This window comes from Leptosomus discolor, chromosome 9 (genome assembly GCF_034619465.1).
Source record: "Leptosomus discolor isolate bLepDis1 chromosome 9, bLepDis1.hap2, whole genome shotgun sequence".
Taxonomy (NCBI): domain Eukaryota; kingdom Metazoa; phylum Chordata; class Aves; order Leptosomiformes; family Leptosomidae; genus Leptosomus; species Leptosomus discolor.
Window position 1 is genome coordinate 45948295 of NC_141399.1, and position 19307 is coordinate 45967601.

The 19307-nt window shown below is 42.7% G+C and overlaps 1 protein-coding gene across 1 annotated transcript in view; it reads right to left on the reverse strand.

Annotated features, from left to right (window-relative positions):
- Window positions 1–19307, reverse strand: part of TRPC5 (transient receptor potential cation channel subfamily C member 5) — a 65431-nt gene that overhangs the window by 18747 nt on the left and 27377 nt on the right. The window contains exons 3-6 of the mRNA XM_086469691.1: window positions 12243–12579; window positions 8834–8973; window positions 4925–5247; window positions 265–460 (exon numbers count right to left, since the gene is read on the reverse strand). Coding sequence (XP_086325817.1) covers window positions 265–460; window positions 4925–5247; window positions 8834–8973; window positions 12243–12579 — 996 coding nt within the window. The remainder of the gene's footprint in view (window positions 1–264; window positions 461–4924; window positions 5248–8833; window positions 8974–12242; window positions 12580–19307) is intronic.

Here is a 19307-nt window from a genome sequence, read left to right on the forward strand (position 1 = left end):
ATGACAATGTGATCAGTGAGGTTACAGGAGAAGACAAGGGCAGATCACAGCTGATAAGCCTTTTCCAGCTACGAAGCATTACAAACAGAGCAAAACCTCCTCCGCAAGCATGATTCAGGCTAGTGAGTAGAAATCCCAGCTATCTGCTGTCAAAAACTGGGGGCAGCAGTCTCCAGCATCCCAGAAGATACACACTTGCTGTAAGCCAAACAGATGAGGCACAGGAGAAAAATAAAAGCAAAAAGAGAGAATGAGATAACTTACGGCGATGAGCTGGTAGGAGTTGTTCATCATGGCTATGAGCATGTTCAGCAGCACAACAAGGGAGATGACGTTGTAGGTCCCAAACATGGTGGCCCCAACAAATTCTGTGAACTCATGTCTGGCTTTCACGTTGGTGACGTAGAGATTCAGCAGACCGAACACAGACCAGAAGAGTGACTGGAGGGTCTCGAAAAGTCTGCAAATAAAAGCAGATTTTTACGTGGCTACCTGACTCTGGAGAATGGAAAACAATCCCCGGTTCACGCGGGGAACATGTAGACATCGGGAGCCTGGGACACACAGAGCGGCTGCTGTGTACAGCCATTTATTCCCTCTGGGAGGCTGTCTGCGCTCCAGCCACGGTGACCCATTGGCCAGCACATGCGAGAGCTGTGTCCCATCAACATTCGCTACCTGTCCGAGAGCCCTGCCCACACCCTTGTGCGATGCAAGGAGCCTAACTGCCCTGAAGGAACCCAAGGTTCCCTTTCCCACTCTCCACACACGCAAAGAACAGCCCCTCTAATTAATCTGCCTTGCTGTGATACTGCTGTTATCAATAGATATAAACTCTCCTGTTTCATCAGTGCCTGCATTGTTAACAGGTCTGCAGGCTCAGCATTCAGGAACCCATCCCCAAGCACAGCTGAGCAGTTCAGTAGTGCACAACAAGGCACCACGAGGTAGGAGACGCAAGAAATCACGCCCGCTTGCACCTTTTGCTCTAAAATAGGCTGGGAGCTTGCCATTACTTCGGCTGCAAGTGAACCAGGCCAGTGTGCTAAGACCCCCATCTGCTAGCGATGCACATGGCCAAAACGGCTTGTTTGTGCAGCAGCTCCCACCCACCACAGCGCAGTGCCCTCAATAGCGTGCTGCAACAATTGATCAGTAATGACTCAGATGAAAGGGAGTCATCACATTAATTCAGCTTGAGAGGTTTTCTTCTTTTGAAGTCTTCCTTCCACAGATGAACTAGACCTGACCTCACTGTGCTTTACAGCTGATGAGATCATCCCAGGTCTCTCTTTGCTTCAGCCAGAGACAAGTGACCTTTCGCAATCACGTCAAATACATAATCAGCAATCTGAATAATTGCTCTATTTGGGCATCTTTGTTTTGGCTTTCCAAAATACGGCATTTATATCATCAAAAAACGACATTTATATGCCTGTTTAAGAGTTTCCATTTTGGCCTCATGTCAGTAGATGTTTTCAAATGCTCCTACTAGAAAAATCAATACAAATAATTCAGATACTTTACTTGACATACCAGGCATCTGTTCCGTATGCACCCCCTGCGCTTTATATGGGGATTTAGTTTCTTTATATTTTATGGACATACCTTATGCTTTTCACTGGCCAAAATGATAAAAACTCTTTAAAGCAAAAATAATTTCTCCCAAAAGTCAGGCTGTTTGTTAGATTTATTAAGTAAATGAGGTGGTAAAATAAGGATTAATCAAAGAATGCTATGCATTTCTCTACTAAAAACGGTGGAGTGCTAGCTAGCTTTTATTTTAACTATTAGCAGGAAAAGTACAAATTAGGTTGTAGGCTCAGGGGAGACAAAAGTGCCTGTCATGAAACTGCAGTCAGTGTTAGAAGTGATCAGTGCATTGCTCTGAAATCACAGTATTAACCAGGAGTATAATTTGGGCCCAGACTAAGGCCAATATATTTACATGTGGCCATGCTGTCCCCCTTGAAAAAGACAGCAACTGGTTTCTTCAACTTTGCATAGAATTAAGGGTTAGTTACTCTTTCCTCAGTCTTTAATGCCAGGCCAGAACCACAATCTCTTTTCACAGTAAGTGTTTCAGGTGGGGCTCACACTACTTCAGAGAAGCAGCTTTAAAAAAAGAATTTTGGAAATTGTGATTGAGAGACTATCCCCTCCTGCTGAGGGTATTTTGGATCTTAAGCAAACAGGAGAAATCTCAAAGCTCCACCACTCTCCACAGCAGCTTAGACAGACCAAGTGCCCCCCTCTGCCACAGGAACCCTCCTGACCTGCCTGGAGAAATGGCCCCAGCGACCAGCGATCAGCGTGGCCCTCCAGTGAGAATGACACAGCAGGCAGTGAGGTGTGACTTCCTCCACCCCTTCCTCCTCTTCACCTCTCTCTTCTCCCTCCTTCAGATGCCAGAATCAATGCGATAAACATATTTTCAAACTGTCTGCCTAAGCAGTAGACACTCTGCTTTCTAAGGGATGGTGAGGCCAAAGCATAAAACCTTAAATTATTCATGACTTCACCTCGTTGCTGTCACAAAGGAGTATTACTTTTCCATGATCTGTGTTTCCGATGCAGAAAATTTCCTCACCAAGAAAATATTAAACCCATCCTTTAGGAGTAATAGGAAATAATGCACCAGTAAATAGGTGTCACATTTTAAACAAGCTGTACAAACACCAGTGGCGTCCTGTTTTTCCTTCCCTTGCAAAATTAGATCTTATTGTGTGACTGCCTAGAAATGCTGGTAGGAATCAAAGGGTACTGATTGAAAGCTTCTCACATTTATTCTTTCATTAGGGCTGAACTATGAGCAAACTTGAGGTAACACCAGCTCTGACTTGAATCCGCTCCAGCCACGCTTGCTCTCCCCAGCCCAACAATATAATTTTCCATTTTGCAGGGTGCGCGTTCTTAGCCAGTCACCCATGCTGTGCATCGGCTCAAGGGCCAAATGTCAGCTTGTACTGGGGGTGTTAATGACTATTTAAACTTTTAAGAACACGTTAAATAAATTTCTTAAGCAAGTCTCAAACAAAAAGTAACTGCAGAGCGTTCCGTCCCCTGCCAGGCGACCTCAGTCCTAATGGATCCCCTCCCACTGCGATTTTGTTTCAAACAAACCTCTGCCATAAAGGCTGAGCCCCCTCAATTTCCTTTCTGTGCTACATTCTCCTTGGCAGGGGGTTTAAACTGAATGTTAGGGTGGGAGAAACTGTGGTCTGTATTTAAGCTGATCCGCACACTTTCCGTTAAGTGGTTCTCTATCATTTCTAGTTCCCACGATTCTACACCTTCTTACAGACTTGAGGATCTTTTTTTTTTTTCTTCCCCGCTGACCCAACGCTCTTTTTTCTTTAGTCAATTCTCGCTGTTGTTTTCTCCACTAACCCGTGACAGTGAAATCCGTAAAACAACTGGTTTGCAACGGAGACAGGTCCAAACCAGAATGCAGAACGGAACGCATCTGTTCCCCGTAGCTCCGGGAAAGGCAGGCTCTAGTCCTGAACTTTGTGGGTTTGACCCTTCGTGAGCTGGAAGCTGCCACTTCACAAACAGTGCGCTTGCCAAATGTTTCTCCCTCTGGCTGCTGCATCAATATGGACATAGATCAAGGAATAGTATTTCTTATTGAATTTCTTTGCAAGGGCAGCACAACACATTTCTGGGGCATGCGAAGCAATTAAAATAGAAAAAAGAATGAAGTCTTTAATTCTGTTTTTCATTAGCACAGTGCAGTTCCACTCACTTCCTCCAGATATAGATGGGTTTAATGAGAAAATTAATCAAGCCTACGGTGTTCCTGCTCTGCAGTGGAAAACAGCAGCAAGTCTGGTCTACCAGGTCATGATGCTCTTGTAAGGTTGGATTCCATCCCATGAAAATCCCCCACTTTTAAGGAGGGAGCCCACAGAACAATGGGGGAGCCTCTCCTCTTCCAACCTAGTCATGTGGCCTCGGCCATCATCTGCTTTTGATAACAATGCAAATATGTCATAAATCCTTTCTTAACCTCAAGCCTTCAGCTGAGGAAGGGTGGAGAATTATTGAGCATTATGACAAGTTTTATTTAATTTAGCATAAAATGGTGGACAACAGTTTTGTTTTGCTTGTTTGCAGGGTGTAGGCCTTTTTCTAGACCGTGCTTTATTTATTTCTCTTCCCATTGTGTTTTAAGTACTGTGCAAGCAGCAAGAACAATTGGGTGGGGGCTGATTATTATAATTATTTCCACTATTAGTAATTAAAACAAATACATCAGAAAGACAATTCATGTTATTTTTCAGCATGTGCTATCTCTTTCAGCCCTGCCAGCTGTCATCACAGCAATTTCCATGCCAGCATCTCACGAAAGGACCAGCTTTTCCAGCAAAAAGGATTTTGCTGGGATTTTAGTCTCACTCCACTGCAAGGAGATCAGAGAAGCCTGCAACGTCATGTATGCATAAAGTGGCCTAGGTGAGATTGTTGTTGTTGCTGTATCACCTTATTTATTAATACCTTTTTTTCATGGGTTTATCCCTTGGATTCCACATTTTGTTTAGTTTCCCCTCCCTTCATCCGGAATTGGACAAAACAACTATTATGGCAAAAGGATACTTGCTTTCTCAAATATACCGTAATTGTACACAGCCATAATAAAATTTAAGTTGCAGGATCATGTAGGGAGGCTCCTTGGTCTAGAACTAAACCGATTGTCTCCCACTTCCAGACCTAAGTTATAGAGTTTTTCTGACAGCACAGCTCAGCCGAATGTCTGCCCCAGTTAACTCACACCTTTCCTGCGTTGTCAACCAGCTCACCTGATATTTGCAAATGAATAAATAAACCCACTTTCACTGTGGTGACAGACAACAGGCAAAGGCAGGGAGGACAGGGGACAGTGAAAGTCAAGCTTAAAAACAGGAAAGAAAGGACGCCTTACGTGGAGAAGGCATTGTTCTGTTTCTCACATCGGATCCCCTTGCAGTTGTTGGGTTCCTCCGAGGCACTGGTCTCGTAATAAAAATAAAGCTGGTTCAGTCCATTGGCAAAAGCCAGAAGCACCAGACAGTAGATAAAAAGGAATTTAAGGATGTCTAGCAGCATGCGTCCCAGAGAAATCTGCAAGGGTCCCAGGTGTGAATTTGCTGTAAACAGGGATATGAGACGCAAGGAACTTAAAATGTTGGATATGGCGAAGAGGGCTTCTGCAATGAGAGTCGGGTGCCACATTTCCCATTCCTCCCTTGGACGAGAACCGTTATACTGAAAGAAATAACAAGGTATAAAAGTGAATTATGTTGTAATTACTCAGAACTGAAAAAGTCACACCTGCTAATACTAATGCTTCCCATGTAAATGCTAACGAGGTACCGGTGACACACGCCAGCTACTGTCAGAGTAACATTTGGGATTCAGGATTGAAGCTGACTTGGTCAGGGCAGAGACTTAGGTTTAACGATGCTTCCTTGTGAACTCTCCTTATTAGATTATGACCCCCTCATATGGAGAGTTGTGGGACCAGCTTTTCTGTGGAGGCTTCTGGTATGTTGGCTGTTCTTAGCCTAAATTTAGAAAATGGGCTTTTTGAATTTTGAGTTCACTGTTTGCAGGTTCTTCAAGTCCTTGGGTTCATACACAATCTCCTTCTCTTTCAGCATGTAAAGGGGTTCAGACTGCCTTTTAGCAGGTTCAGGTCAGAAATTTCCAATTACCTTTTTCTCTTTTTTCTTCCAAAATATGATCGCACATTCCAGGAAGAATGCAAGGGAGGGAAAAGGGAGGGAAGAAGGAAAGCAATGAACTATTGCATGTTAAAAGTGGATGCTTTCCTTCCCTAATAATCTCAAAAAGAGTGCCAACAGCCCAGAACCAAAATGCTTTCTTCATATTAATTTTCCTATTAGTTAATTTGTCATGGCAATTTTAGGAGAGTTGCTAAAGCAGAGGTCATAATTACAGCTGAAACACTGGATACGTTTGAGTGCATCAATTATAACATTAACTTGGTTCGTAATGTAACTGTAAAAGCAGAAGCGTTTTCTGAGCAAAGTGCAGCCAGATGCAAATAGCTAACACAAAAGACCTGGTTGTATAAATGTAACTACTCTGGCTTAACTACTCTGGCACAACAGAATGGAGTCAAAGACATTTTAACATCGAGGAATAATTGTCCTTTTAACATTTGTCTCTGCTCATTTAACATGTATAAAAAGGCAAAAATGTACTTAGAATAATATAGCTAATAGCACAGCCAGCGTGTGTGTAGGACTCCTAAAATAATTTTTGCACCTCTTAAAAGGAAATGGTATCAATATCGTACTGACAGATGAGTTTGCAGGGACCTTCTGTTTAAATCTGAAGGTCCAATACAGGAGCTTGCAATTTTTTCAAGGATACAGCTAAAAGCAAGTTGATATTTCAAACTATTCCTCTGTAGGAAGGAGCTGAGACATGATACAAGGGCATTTCGGCATGACCTCTGATTGCTTCTGACACTTCCAAACTGTTCTTTATTACATGAACACCACGGCCTGAGTCTCTTAACTTGATTTGAAGATGGGTCTTAAAATGTTTACAAACAGGCAGACACGTTAACTTTTTGCCAATATCCAGCAGCAGGGGCGGATGGTGGTCAGGAAGCCTCCCCTGCCTAGAGAGCAGACTTGCAGTTGTTTGGAGTTCTCTTCTGCCTGCTGGCTGGACACAGCAGGGGCTCTCTGCTGGGGTTTGGCACAGACTGCATGTCAAGCTATATGAAAAGGTCTTCTTCATCTCATATGTATTTTTAAAGCGACTTCTTAGGGTCATATTTTGGCCCTTTATAAACTGATGGTGTATCCCTGCTTGGAAAACAGTAGTCTCTTCAGAGCAGCCTAGCATCATAGGTACCAGTGAAATAGAAGATTGCAGAGGTATCTAATGAAGCTGGGTATCTGGGTATACATACCAGCCTTTTCCAGCTCGGGACTGCTCTATAAATAACAAAAACCTTGACAAGTCATGTTGCAAAAGGCTCTGAAGCCATTATCAACGTTATAAATCCTCATGTTTCAGAGCACACCGCAACCTCGAAGTGACACGGGTCAGGAGGGGACTTCTGTAAGCGTGCTGTTTCAGAGCTGCTCTTATATAAGGTTTGCCTGACTCCTATCTCAGAATTGTCTGACATTGGTCCTCATCAGGAGCAGACCTTAGATCAGCCAGGTTTAATCCAAGTGGGTCTGATCTGTACTCACAGATATATTCCTGTAAGCACTCTTTTGTGTGCTGGCATATAGGTCTTCGTAGTTAGCCTGTAACTTTCTGTAGTTCTTACAGAGCACATAAACAAAGCTGCACTTCCTTCGTACGTGTGGTTTGGCTGTGACTTCAAATCTCAATCTGTGGCTCTATCAGTCTGTGGATGCACAGCTCTTCTAGTCATTTGTGTGTGAGAATGAGAAAGAATGAGATGGTTAATATTTTAAGATGTGTTCGTGAATCTTATGATTTCCAGCATTTTTTTCTATTGCTCTCAGTTTAAAGACCAGCCTTTCAAGTCTGTAATTTCCTCGCTAGTTCTGAATGCTGGGAGAAAAAAGACATAATCTGTTCCTGCTTTGATGCTGTTACAGAGCTGCCTCTTCAGGGAGCAGCAACTATTTTAAAGCTTTTCCCTTTGAAAAACGAACTCACCACTACGCAGCCTTCTGGATTTTAAACAGGCCCCAGAGCTGGACTGCTTGCTAAAGAATTTTTTTTTATAAAAGCCTTGCCATTTTGGAGTCAATGAGCTTTGTGACTTTTTCTCCTCTTCTCCTCTCTGCCTGCAGGACTAAACAAGGTTGCTTTGGGGAAGTGCTTGTCCTGGTTATTAGGAGTTGGGCTAAAAGAAGTAGTACCCTTCTACAAGGCAAAACCAACGCAGTAGCACAGCAAAACTAGAAAGCGCATCAAGTGGCCAAGGAGCAGACTCGTTACTTGACTGACACTAACTGTAGTGAAGTTACTGCTGATTCATACCAAGAAAAGAATCAGGCCAAGCACACAGCTCCAACTGAAGTCAAACACAGCCATTGCGTAAGGAAGTTTGCAGGAGAACGTTTGCGTCTTGTCTGTGTCTTTGAAACAGAGAGACAGAAGGAAAGTGCTTCAGGCCATCCTCTGGCTTCAAAACATACACTAACTTGGAGCACCAGAAGTTTATAAAAGTGGAAGGTGCTTTTGAGGATGAGCTCTGATGTGCATTCTCGCCATAAATGGAACATGACAGTGAAGAACCTACACGGTATTAAAGCCCCAGCATGCTGCTTTGTCATTGCCTTGCCTCCAGTTTAAAAACTGCATATTGAAGAGAGTAAGTTGACTCCTTTTTATCAGATGGATACTAGCAAGCTTGCTTTTCTTAGTAGGCTTTTTACAAACTTCTGATTAGTAATCCACAGATCTGTAGGACTATGGATTATAAACCTTGGCTGTAGATGTTTTCAGATAACCCCATTCTTGTTTTTCCTTTTACTGTTTTATTTAAAAATCACGTTTTTGCTATGTCTAGCATTGTTGAAAGAAGTCCAGTGCCAGCAGGGAAAACAAAACATATCTTTGGCAACTGAGTAGCTACAAAACAGACAGCAAGTTGGGAAACCTCTACTCAATGCCCAAACAATCTACTTCAGTCTTAATCAAAGAGTCAGGATGAGAAGGATGATCATTCTCCAAACAAATTAATACGCTTTCCAGGTCAATTTTCAAAGCTGAGCTGCTTGAAAAGCAGCTATTCTCTTTGAGCTGTAATTTTTTGACAGTTTGTACTCTGTGTACTACACTTCCCAGAATCAAGTTACAAATTCTCTCTCCCAAGTTACTGTACCTTGACGTAGGCAACAATTTTAAGGGAGATAGTTGCAAGATAGAGGGAGTTCATTGCAAAATCCATCAGATTCCACCAGTCATGTACATACTCATTGAATCCACCGTCCCACATTTCCTTGATTTCTCCCCAGATAAAACCTGTAGAAAGAAAAAGTTCACGGTCATGACAAGGTATTATTTGCCATTAAAGCACTGTGTTTATCTGATGTAATAAAAGACAATTCTAAATTAACAGCTTGGAAACAACATCTCATTCTTCCCGTCTTCTACAAAGCATAATACTGCTGATTTTTTACAACACTGTGGGGAATGTAGTCTAGAGAGATAGGAAAAAGACCTAGGTTTCCTACCCAGGGCTCCAGATAGACACACACAGAGACTGCTTCAATCATATGTTAACTGTAACTAGGATGAGTGGATTGGCTCAGATGCATTTGTTCCACACGAATAAACTATTTAAGCAATTGTATTTGGTACAGTTTCTAATAGATTGTCTGCTCTCACAGAAACTGTAAGTAATCCATTGCTCAGTTGGACAGAACTCCTTTTTCCCGACTTTCTCTGCAGGACATGCAACACTAGTACCAGCTTCTGCGTGCCAGTACATTTCCTCCCTGACCTGGAAATATCACAGCAAAGAAGGAAGAAGGGAATTCATTCTTTATGCTCAGTCACTGTACTTATGCGTCTTGCTGCACAAAAAGCCCACAGGGACTGTTTGTGAAAAAAGGTAGGACTCAGCACGAGAAGGGCACTGCAGCCTGGCATCGCGTCTCTCAGCAATGACTCACCTCATGTCAAATATGGGTACGGGTTTGGTGAGGTGAATGTCTGCTCCCGAGGATATGGCCAGAGCCCATCATCTCAACTCTGAAACGCCTTCTGGTAACCATTTTTTGGCACTAGCTAACCTTCACTATACCTCCTTGCAGCTGGAGTGGTGAGGGGCAGCTTCTGAAGATCATCACCAGACTTCTAAACTCACCTGGCATAAATTCTAATTTTAAGTAACTTGTATGTCCTTTATTGTGGAACTGTTTAAGTATTTTAGAGAGCCTAAGTCCCATTAAAAAGCAAATGGCAGCTAGGCTCCTTCAACACCTACGTGCTTCTGAGAATGTCTTCAGAGCCCTCAGGCATTTTGAATTACCCACTTAACAACATTATCCTTTGAATGAAGACCCAAACGTGTGTGAAAAGAAAAGAAACCAGCAACAAAATACACCTCCAGGTGCATTACCAGTATAGACACCCTACTCACACCTAACCACAGAATACCGCAGTGGTCACTGATACGCAACTTGCAACTCAAAGTTTAAGGACCTGAAAATTCAATCTGAAGAGCAGATAATGTCGAAATGAACTGCTGCAAACATCCAAATATCAATCTTCGCTCTTCAGCTGCCAGCCAGCAGGTCAGCAGTTAGGCAAGCATAATGTCAAGGCCAATAAGGTAATTTTGTTACAGCTGCCTCCAAATCTTTGCATGCACAAAAAAACCATGAAATGAAATAAATCAATGGAGAGGAGCCTGTCGAAGAACTCATACACTGTATTTATAGGGAGTTATCATTGCTGGTTACTATAGTTACAGCAATGCTGTGCATGCCTGTTCTCTCTCTTCTTTTATAGTGGAAAATATTTCTTAAATAATAACCTTTAATCTGGTGAAAATGTTCTAATTTCTCCATTTAATAAACAGTCCCACAATATCCCTATTTATCCGAAACAAAGGAACTCAAAAAGATGAACAGACAGCTTTAAGAGGTGATTTTGAAAGGGTTTTTTTTTTTAATGGATTATCCTTCTTTCATCTGCAAATCAATTTTGCTGAAATGCCTACCATTTCCTTCAATTTTAACCATGAAGTTAAGGATAAAGTGAAGAGATCACCTAAGCTCAGAAAAGATATTTAACCTCAGCTTATTCTGAAGTTTCTACCAACACACGCATTTCAATGCCATAAATCAGCTGAAAAAGATAATGAGGCTTAAGTCACCATTTGTAAATTGTGGTAGAGCTATGCATGGAGCAAAGCGCCCTGGGTCATGACTGAAAGTGATTTGTGAACATGTTTGCAACTCTTACTTTCCTTCCTCGTTTTCCATCAGCAATTTCAGGATTGGCAGGGGGAACAGCTAGGTTTGTTCAGCACAGAACCAGCCTGATCCAGAGCCACCACAGAAACGAGGAGCTGGGGCCCAGTGTTACCAGGAGCGGGGAGCCAGCAGGCACAGGGAAGCAGAGGCGGACCCATGAGGAGCCGTAAGGAGAGCTCCAGAGATTGAGGTTTGTGAGGTATCTTCAGAAAGCATCAGTGTGGCTTTGCAGGCCACCGACACCAACACTCACAATTCACTGTTACCTGACCTCTGGGGTTTTGCACGGAACTGACCTGGGCTGGATGGACAGAGGCTGGAGGAGAGCTGTAAAGGTGTGGAAAGCATTGCCTGTGAGCAGGCCTCCTAGAAACACCCCAGCCCACAGTGGTGCTACCTGTTAATGGCACAGCAAGGGAGATGGGAGCTTAATTAGAGGCGAGCTCATGCTTCTAATGGAGTCCACATGTTTTCACGCGCTGTTGTGTGGGAGCTCAGTTTCAAAGGGTAAATACTTCTCTCTCATCAGAAATATATCCAACTATGCTTCTCTGCTCTTCTTCCTCAGTGGCTCTATCTGCTTTCTCCCACCCCATCTCACCACCTCACCTGTACGTCCTGCCCTCAGGAACACAGACAACTCCTTTTCTTCACAGATGTGGTGGCCCAAGCTAGACCAGAAGAGGACCCTCACGTTTAACTTTCTGATAATAAATACCCTCTCCTTCTCCTGAGTGCTCCATATTGATTTGGTCAGTGTTTATCAGCATGGAGGCACACGGCAGAGCGAGATTAATCTTCCCTTTTCTGCCTTCCTGTAGGCTACTTGGGAGTCTGGGAGCTCAGGAATCAACAGGCCTGGTGCTTGCGCACTGGCTCCGGGAGCAGATCAGTGAGAAGGTGAAAGCAGAGACGGGCTCTCGGCGCTGCCTTCTGCCACGTACCAGCCAGCAGAACTAAGCCAGCATGAGAAGTGACACTATTTGTTACTAATGTGACCCAGAAGCTAATTCCTAACCCGTTCCTCGCACAGAGCGTGGGGAAGCAGGGAAAGAGCTGCGTCTGCTGCAGTTTACTCAGGGTCATGTCTAAAGGCGTGTCAGATGGCAATACGAACAGCAGAAGAGCCCCAGGCCAACAGGATCTGTTGTTCCAGAAGGAGCCCAGCTGTTTTACGCAGTCGCTGAAGCTGGCTGCCAAATCTCTTTACATGCAGATGATGCTGAGATCAGGAATGAGTCCCCACACAGTTGCCGTGGGTGTGAGTCAGGCGACTGTGGCTCAGGCATTTTTGTGTTTCTGATTTACCTAGAACCCAGGGCAGGATCATCCACTCCACGATGGTGGGAGGTGGTCCCTGCATGTGAAGGTCAGTCCTGACGATGTGCTGCGATGCCAGCAGGAGCATGAAGAGGAAGGTTAGGTAAGAGCCGGTGTGGCAGATAAACTTTATAAATGGCTTTTTAATGAACAGTCCCAGCCTGCTCTTCGGTGCAATCAGATATGCCACGGATAGCACAGGAAATAGCAGTCCAATGGTGACACAGGTCAAGAGTTTTACTGCCCAGTGTTTCCGCCTCCATCCTGGAAAACCGTCGTACCAAAGTGTTGCTAGTAGCTGCTGGCAGTTTGGCTGAGCAACAAACTGAGGAGAAAAAAAAAAAAAAGGAAGATTATTACTGACCGGTACCTCATGTGCACTCCCCCTCATATATGTGTTAGAGCCCACACAGACCCTCATATTAAGTTTGGGGCTCACTATCGGGTAGAAAAGCGTATTTTGGAGACAGGGGGAAGAAAGGAGGGAGATTTTGCTCTTATTTTTCTACGTAGGATTCTATGAGGTTTTTTTGGATTTGAAGCATCCTTATGCAGAACAATCACTCATCACACATGAAGCCTCATGCAAAAGTGATCCAACGAAAATTACTACGATTTTTTTTTTCTCTTCCTATGTGTTTATCCTTCAGTATGTTTCTTTTCAGAATGTTTCAGGTTTCGACTTGCCCAAACAAGTCACCGTCAGCATCTTTAAGAAGTGACTAAAAGATGAGACAGGAGGGAAAAGGTGTAAAGCTCTTGAGTGTGTGTGTGTGTGAGAGAGAGAGAGAGAGAGGGAGAGAGAATGTCTCCAGAAGTGTGTGGGGTGCTGCATGTGGTTCTGTGCAAGGAGGCCAGCATATGTGTGTGTGGGATGGGCTGGGCTTGAGACAGCAAGCAGCAATGTAAAGTTCAGCCAGGTGACATCTGTTGGGAAGCAGGACAGCACATTTGTAAATGTGCCTCGCTATTAAGGAAGAGAGCAGTTGTAAAATGTAAGAGATGAAGCAGAGGCAAAAAGAAATCTTTGATCACAGTACCAACAGTGACACTTGAAAGGTTACTTTCACTCTGCAAAAAATAGCATTATGATGGTGATTTATTGCATCTTGGTGACTCCATACCAGACATGCTCAGGTTGCAACTACTTCAGACTGTTCTAATACCTAACAGCCTTTGGAATTTCAAACTCAAGCCATGATATTTCTGGTCTATGCCAGAAGACTTTATGTTCCTGATTACACCCGGACAGCCCCACGGTTTTCAAAACTTTTCAGGCCCACGCTAAATAGAGATGCCTGCAAGACCAAGACAACTGTGGTTTTCTTTTTACATATTTGATTTCTAATCCATCTTAATGAAGTTATACTTCCGATCTACTAAATTCAGACTTCTCACTGGGCTCTGCAAGTTCAAAAGAAAATCGCAACTATTGTTCTGAGGACGCTTGTTATACTTACTTTGCTGTAATTAAACCTGAAAACCTGTCCTAGTGTGGATATGGTTATCAATAAACATACTCCTGTAGCAATATATCGATGATCGACACAGCTATATCAGAATCACTCTTCCGATGGACACAGTAGTACTAGCAGCTTTTATCAAGGAGAAGAGATCTCTTATAAAGAAGACTCAAAGTGGTGAGTAACCTGAAGATGATGGTACTGTTTATTACACTTGGCTAGTCTGTATTTAAAAGGGATCTCTGGGAGGGATGTAGTGCCACAACGCTGCTCTTCCCCCTCACGGAAGATTTCTATCAGGCAAAGCACTCTTTCACCACTAATTTAAACAGCTCTTGGAAGGACTATGCTGTGGCAGCAAAGGGACCAGCACTAGTCTTACCATTTTGCCACCCCAAAGTGGTATGATTTTTCAACCCAGGCAGAAGCCCCTGGGTAGACACTGCTGCACACAGTGTAGACATCGCCTGGGCTAATACTGAATCAGCCATCTCATGTGCATTTATGAGAGAGTGACAAGGCTCTTCTCATCATGTCTAAAGATACCTATGACTTCTCGTAGGTCTTAGTCACCAGGCGATCAGATTTGGTGTGAAAAAGCCAGTTTCTTAATAAAAGCTTTAGCACACACCCCTGTCTTTTAAATATTCGTTCGTCACCAAAACTGACTTTTTATACACAGTCCTTAGAGTGCTCTATACACTGCACTACCACTGCCATGCTCAACATTACTAAACCAAGGTCAAACAAAAGGAAAAATTAGTTGCTCAGTCTGATAAAGTCATTAATTCCTGTAGGTGTTTTTAGATTTTGTGAATATATTTTATATGCTCTAACAGGCTGTTTATATCAGAATCAGACCATTTTTGGACTGGGTAGTTCAAATACGTGGACCGACCAAAATTAGTATTGAAAACAAGAGCTTCAAGAAGAGTATCTGGCATTTATGAAGCTGTATGTTTATGTGCTATTTCTATAACAAACATGACTGCTGCCATCTAACAAGTGACACCGTGCTCCAGAGGGCATCACAAAAGAAAATCAGAAACACATTCAGTTTGGAATCAACCTACACATGCGTGCAGCAGGAACTGGACAATAGTTGATATGGTGATGATCTCCAGAAAAAGCCAAGACCTGTTGCCTGTAATGATCAGAAAAATGTTATTGTAAAATTCCAAGTCTGGGGACAGCGACGAAAGAAACAATTCTACAGAAAGTGAAAAACCATCAAGCATCGATTGTTGTTTGGTTGGTTGCGCTTTAATCTGTCATTTCAGAAGGGTCAACGCATTATGTCTAAAAGCTAGAAGAAATGGAAAGTAACACTGCTGTATTTTCTCATTTAAGATCACAAACAGGAGCTGTGACCAGATGTGTTCAGCGGTAATTTACATGGTAATTGATGCTGCTGTTTCTCTGAGATGAGGCACAAAGTTTTTTTCTTTTTTTTTCTTTTTTTTTTTTTTTTGAGGGGGAAAAACGTATACACACATTTTCTCTTTATCACATATGATAGAAAGCTCTAAAGGGAGAATAAAACTGTTTTTCCCTTGAGTCAAAGTCATTTGAGAAATCAAATGACTATATGTTCCCCTGGTTGCTGTGCAACTTCCAAGCATCTTAAAAGTGCCTCTTTGCTGCCTAATAGCTCATTTCTAAAATCTGCTTTCTGTGTTGTATCTGATGTTAGTTCTTCAAATGGAGAGAAATTCACACATCATGAAAGAGCAGCTTTAAAGACCAGCTTGGCAAAAGGGAATGGAAACAGAAGAAGCCATTAAATTTTCCAAAGAAGCCCATCCCAACGTCACTGAAAATGGCCTAAAGGAAATCCAAGCACACCACAGAAAGAAACTCACCCTAATGTCAGAAACCATCAAATGCTGTCTTTATTCAAGGTAAGGCGAAGCACTGGTAGGCTTTTACTAACTCATATTAGTCCAACTTCTTAATCACAGATTTAAATTTAGTAAATACTGCAGCTTAGATCTCCAGTGCAAGGACTACAGCTGGCTGAAACCCAAAATTTCCAGTGTGCAGAAACACTGGAATTCTGAATTATAACGGAGAATTAAGCCCTTGGTGTGCTGCCTAAAGAACCAATTGTTTTCAGTAACTTTGTATTAACTTGAAAGAATACAGAAATGAGCCATTTCTCTAAGTAGTCCTTGGGAATGTTGGCCTCATCTTTGCTTCCAGGTGTTGTTACCTAGACTAAACCATCAAATTCATTACCTAGACTAAACCATTGAATGCTCAACTCATTAAAGATTGTCTAGGATTCATACTGCTAAATCAATGCACAGAAAATACAAAAACATGAAAAAGCTTAACTTTAGCCCTTTTAGGTGTGAAGTAGCCTGAAACTGCAATAATATCGTGGAACTTTTGTTATCAGCCATAATTTCAAATTTCTTCATAAAGTTAAGGAAACAATCTTATTTCTGCTTTGCAAACAGACAGAACTGAGATCCGGAAAAGCAAGTTGACTTCTCCAGCACTACTTATGCCAAGACCTTTCCTGAGTAGAAGTTCAATCTCCACCTAAGTAAGGTCCCAAATATGTTTTTTCACCTTTTTGCAAAGCCTTTCCTTTGCCATAGATAGAAATAGCACATGTGTATATCATAGTCTTTTATCATTTTGCATGAACATACCGTGTGTGACAGGATTTGGTATCATGTAAAGTTTCTGCATGAAGAAAAGGAGGGATCGTGATCCTTTAAAAAACTGCGTATTGTCCCAGTTTTGTAGATGGTCCAGAATCAGAGGCAGATGCACTGTACCAGAAGCTCTCTATTTGTTTAAGAAGATGAGTGTATGACTTCCAAACAGTGTATTTCTCCAATACATAACAAGCACAGTATCAAGGATTTTTTTCAAGGACTGCTGCATTATAGGAGCCTCCAATCTCTATTACGAATGGCAGCACAAGACGTCATCCCACAGACATGATGGAGAATGTTCTGACAGCTGCTTTAATGAAAAGAAATGCTTCCAAAAGGCGGCATTTGCAGTCAGTTCAGCTAATGTATGAACTAAGCATTGAATGCTATGAAACCTGTGGTAACGCTGCCATAACATTGTCCAGGATTGTCCCTACCTGTAGACAAAGCCTGTAGATGCATTTCTAGGGGGAGGGAACCCAAAGAGCAAGCTCTTCCTCCATTACCTGTTGAGCAGAACCTGTCCCTCGCTGAAGATACAGTTCACCTAGTGACTACGAGACAAGATGCGACTCAGAGTACCTTCTTGTGAGGACAACACCACTGTGTCACCAGTGGACAAGATGCTCAGTCTCCTGGCTTCCGAATATGGGGTTATATTAACTTTGCATTTCCAAAAAGTGAGATCAGCAACTTCAACCATGGTTGGGAAGCACTTTGAAGGTAGAGACTATTGCAATACAAAGTCTTTTATGTTCTTTCTTTCTTCTTTCAGTCTTGCCAGGGTTCTTTGTGTAACATTTGGCTTGCAGCTGGATTGTGCTATTAGGGAATTTCATTTTCAATGTCCATCATACTCATTGTCACCTGATCCTCTACCAAGGGGAACATTTTTAAGGGAAAAAAGCAGCTGCTGGATAGAGCATCTTTTGTCATAATATCTAATCTTTACTGATATTTTTATGTCACCTAAATTCTACTTCTTGGGAATTAAATGCTTTCTGCATGCTGTGCCATTAATATAAATATCAAACACAGAAATTATGTTCCACCCCCCCTCCCCTTATCTATGGGGAAATCCCTTATCTCTCACAGTCATAAGTAATTTAGGATCAGACACAGATGGGCTGAGATGTGAATGCCTCGGGGAGCAACTGAAATAGCTCCCTGATAGACATCACAGGGGCTGAGCACAGTATCTCTCCACGTTTATTCTGATTTTCGTGATGGCTGCCAACAGGCTCTTCTGTTTGGAGTTTGTTGGAGTTCTTTTCCGTACTCTTGCTGCGGATGGTGATAGCGAATGCTCTTCATAGATGAATAAGCACTAATTTGTAACTGCAGAGCCCTGTGTTAATAAGCAGGACTGAGTTCTTCTATCAGTCAGCTACATCAGCTCCCAATGAGATTACTACTGAGAGCCAAATGTGGCATGGGAGCCATGAAATCAACTTTAGTTCCCCTGTCTGACGCTCATTTCAATAGGTTAGATCTCACCAACAGCACTGTATCCCACAGCATCTAAAACACAGCAGCTGAATACCTGCAAGGTTACTGTTTGGGGGTATTATTATATGCCGCTGCTCTCTACAATGAAAACTATTTTGGCTTTGGAAAGGCAGATTTTTCACACAAACTAAGCGAGAGTTTGCAGTCTGTGTGACAAATGGGCAACTGCAGTGTCTGCCGTAGTAGCCTAAGTATATATTTTATCTAGATCTGTAGAGAATATAGATTTCCTGTGAATCCAATTCTATGATGAAAAGGATAATCCTTTCGCCATCCTCTACTCAGCAGAAAGCCCTGTCCCATCCTACAGAGATACTGCTTTGCACCCTCTCTCTAGGAGACCGAAGGGAGGTGTCTCTGAAGTGACTGGTGACCAGTGTGGCCAGGCAGGGCTGAGAGCAGCAGGTCTATGCCCCTCTTCATCCCAGGTCACTAGCAGGGCTGAGCTACCCAAGCGGAGAAGTACCTACACCCCGCCCTGATCAGTACAACTGCAGATGGGCTGGGGAGACCACAGCCTTTTGTACTTGAATTTTCAAAATCAATAGGCTAGAATTTCTTTCCTCCCATGAAGATGTAGGAAACTCCTACACTGTCAGTCCTACCCCAGGCTCGGGTTTATCAATCAATGCCAAATCTTAATGTCTTAACCCACAAACCTTAATACACACTGCCCAAGCACGCTGTAACGCTTGGCACAATGTCAACAGGCATATGGATCACACTGTGCAATGAAGTGAGAATTCTCTTCAACTTCAGCAACATGAAATGGCATGCAAAGAAATGAACTTTTAAAACCCATCTTCTTCCTGCACTCCCAAATCCTCCAGATGCTTCTGCTCAGAACCAAGTAGCGCAACACACTCCCATGCAATAGACAAACCACTCTGCCTCCATTTCATACCAAGGACGAGGAAGAAAGGCAACGTGGTTGTTCTATCAGTTTGATTGCTCTTAAAAGAAATTCCAGTGGGCAATACTCAAAGAGCTACATTTCTAAATTAGCCCAAGACAGAAGAGAGAACTATCTGTGGCCTAATTCAATGTCTGCTGCAAAGAGCCAGTAAGCCCTATGAGATCAGATATTCTACGCAAGAAATACCAGACTCCTCAAGTCTGCAGTGTTGCAAACAGTGAGATGAATAAGAAAATACTCTTTTGTAGCACATTTCTTTTTAAAGTTCAACTTGTTAATGACTGCAAAGTTATTTACATTCTGCTGCTGAAGTGTGAGTTGCAGAGGGTAAACACCTAATGGTTGTTCATCCCGTTAATTAAGTACTTTCTGGTACAGGAAAAAAAGGAAGAAATGAGTCAAAGAAGTTGGAGGGAAGGCTGTATAACTTGGGGAAAAGGGACTGCAACTCAATATTCCTCATCAGGCGCTTCCAAAAGATAATATTTTTTTCCTC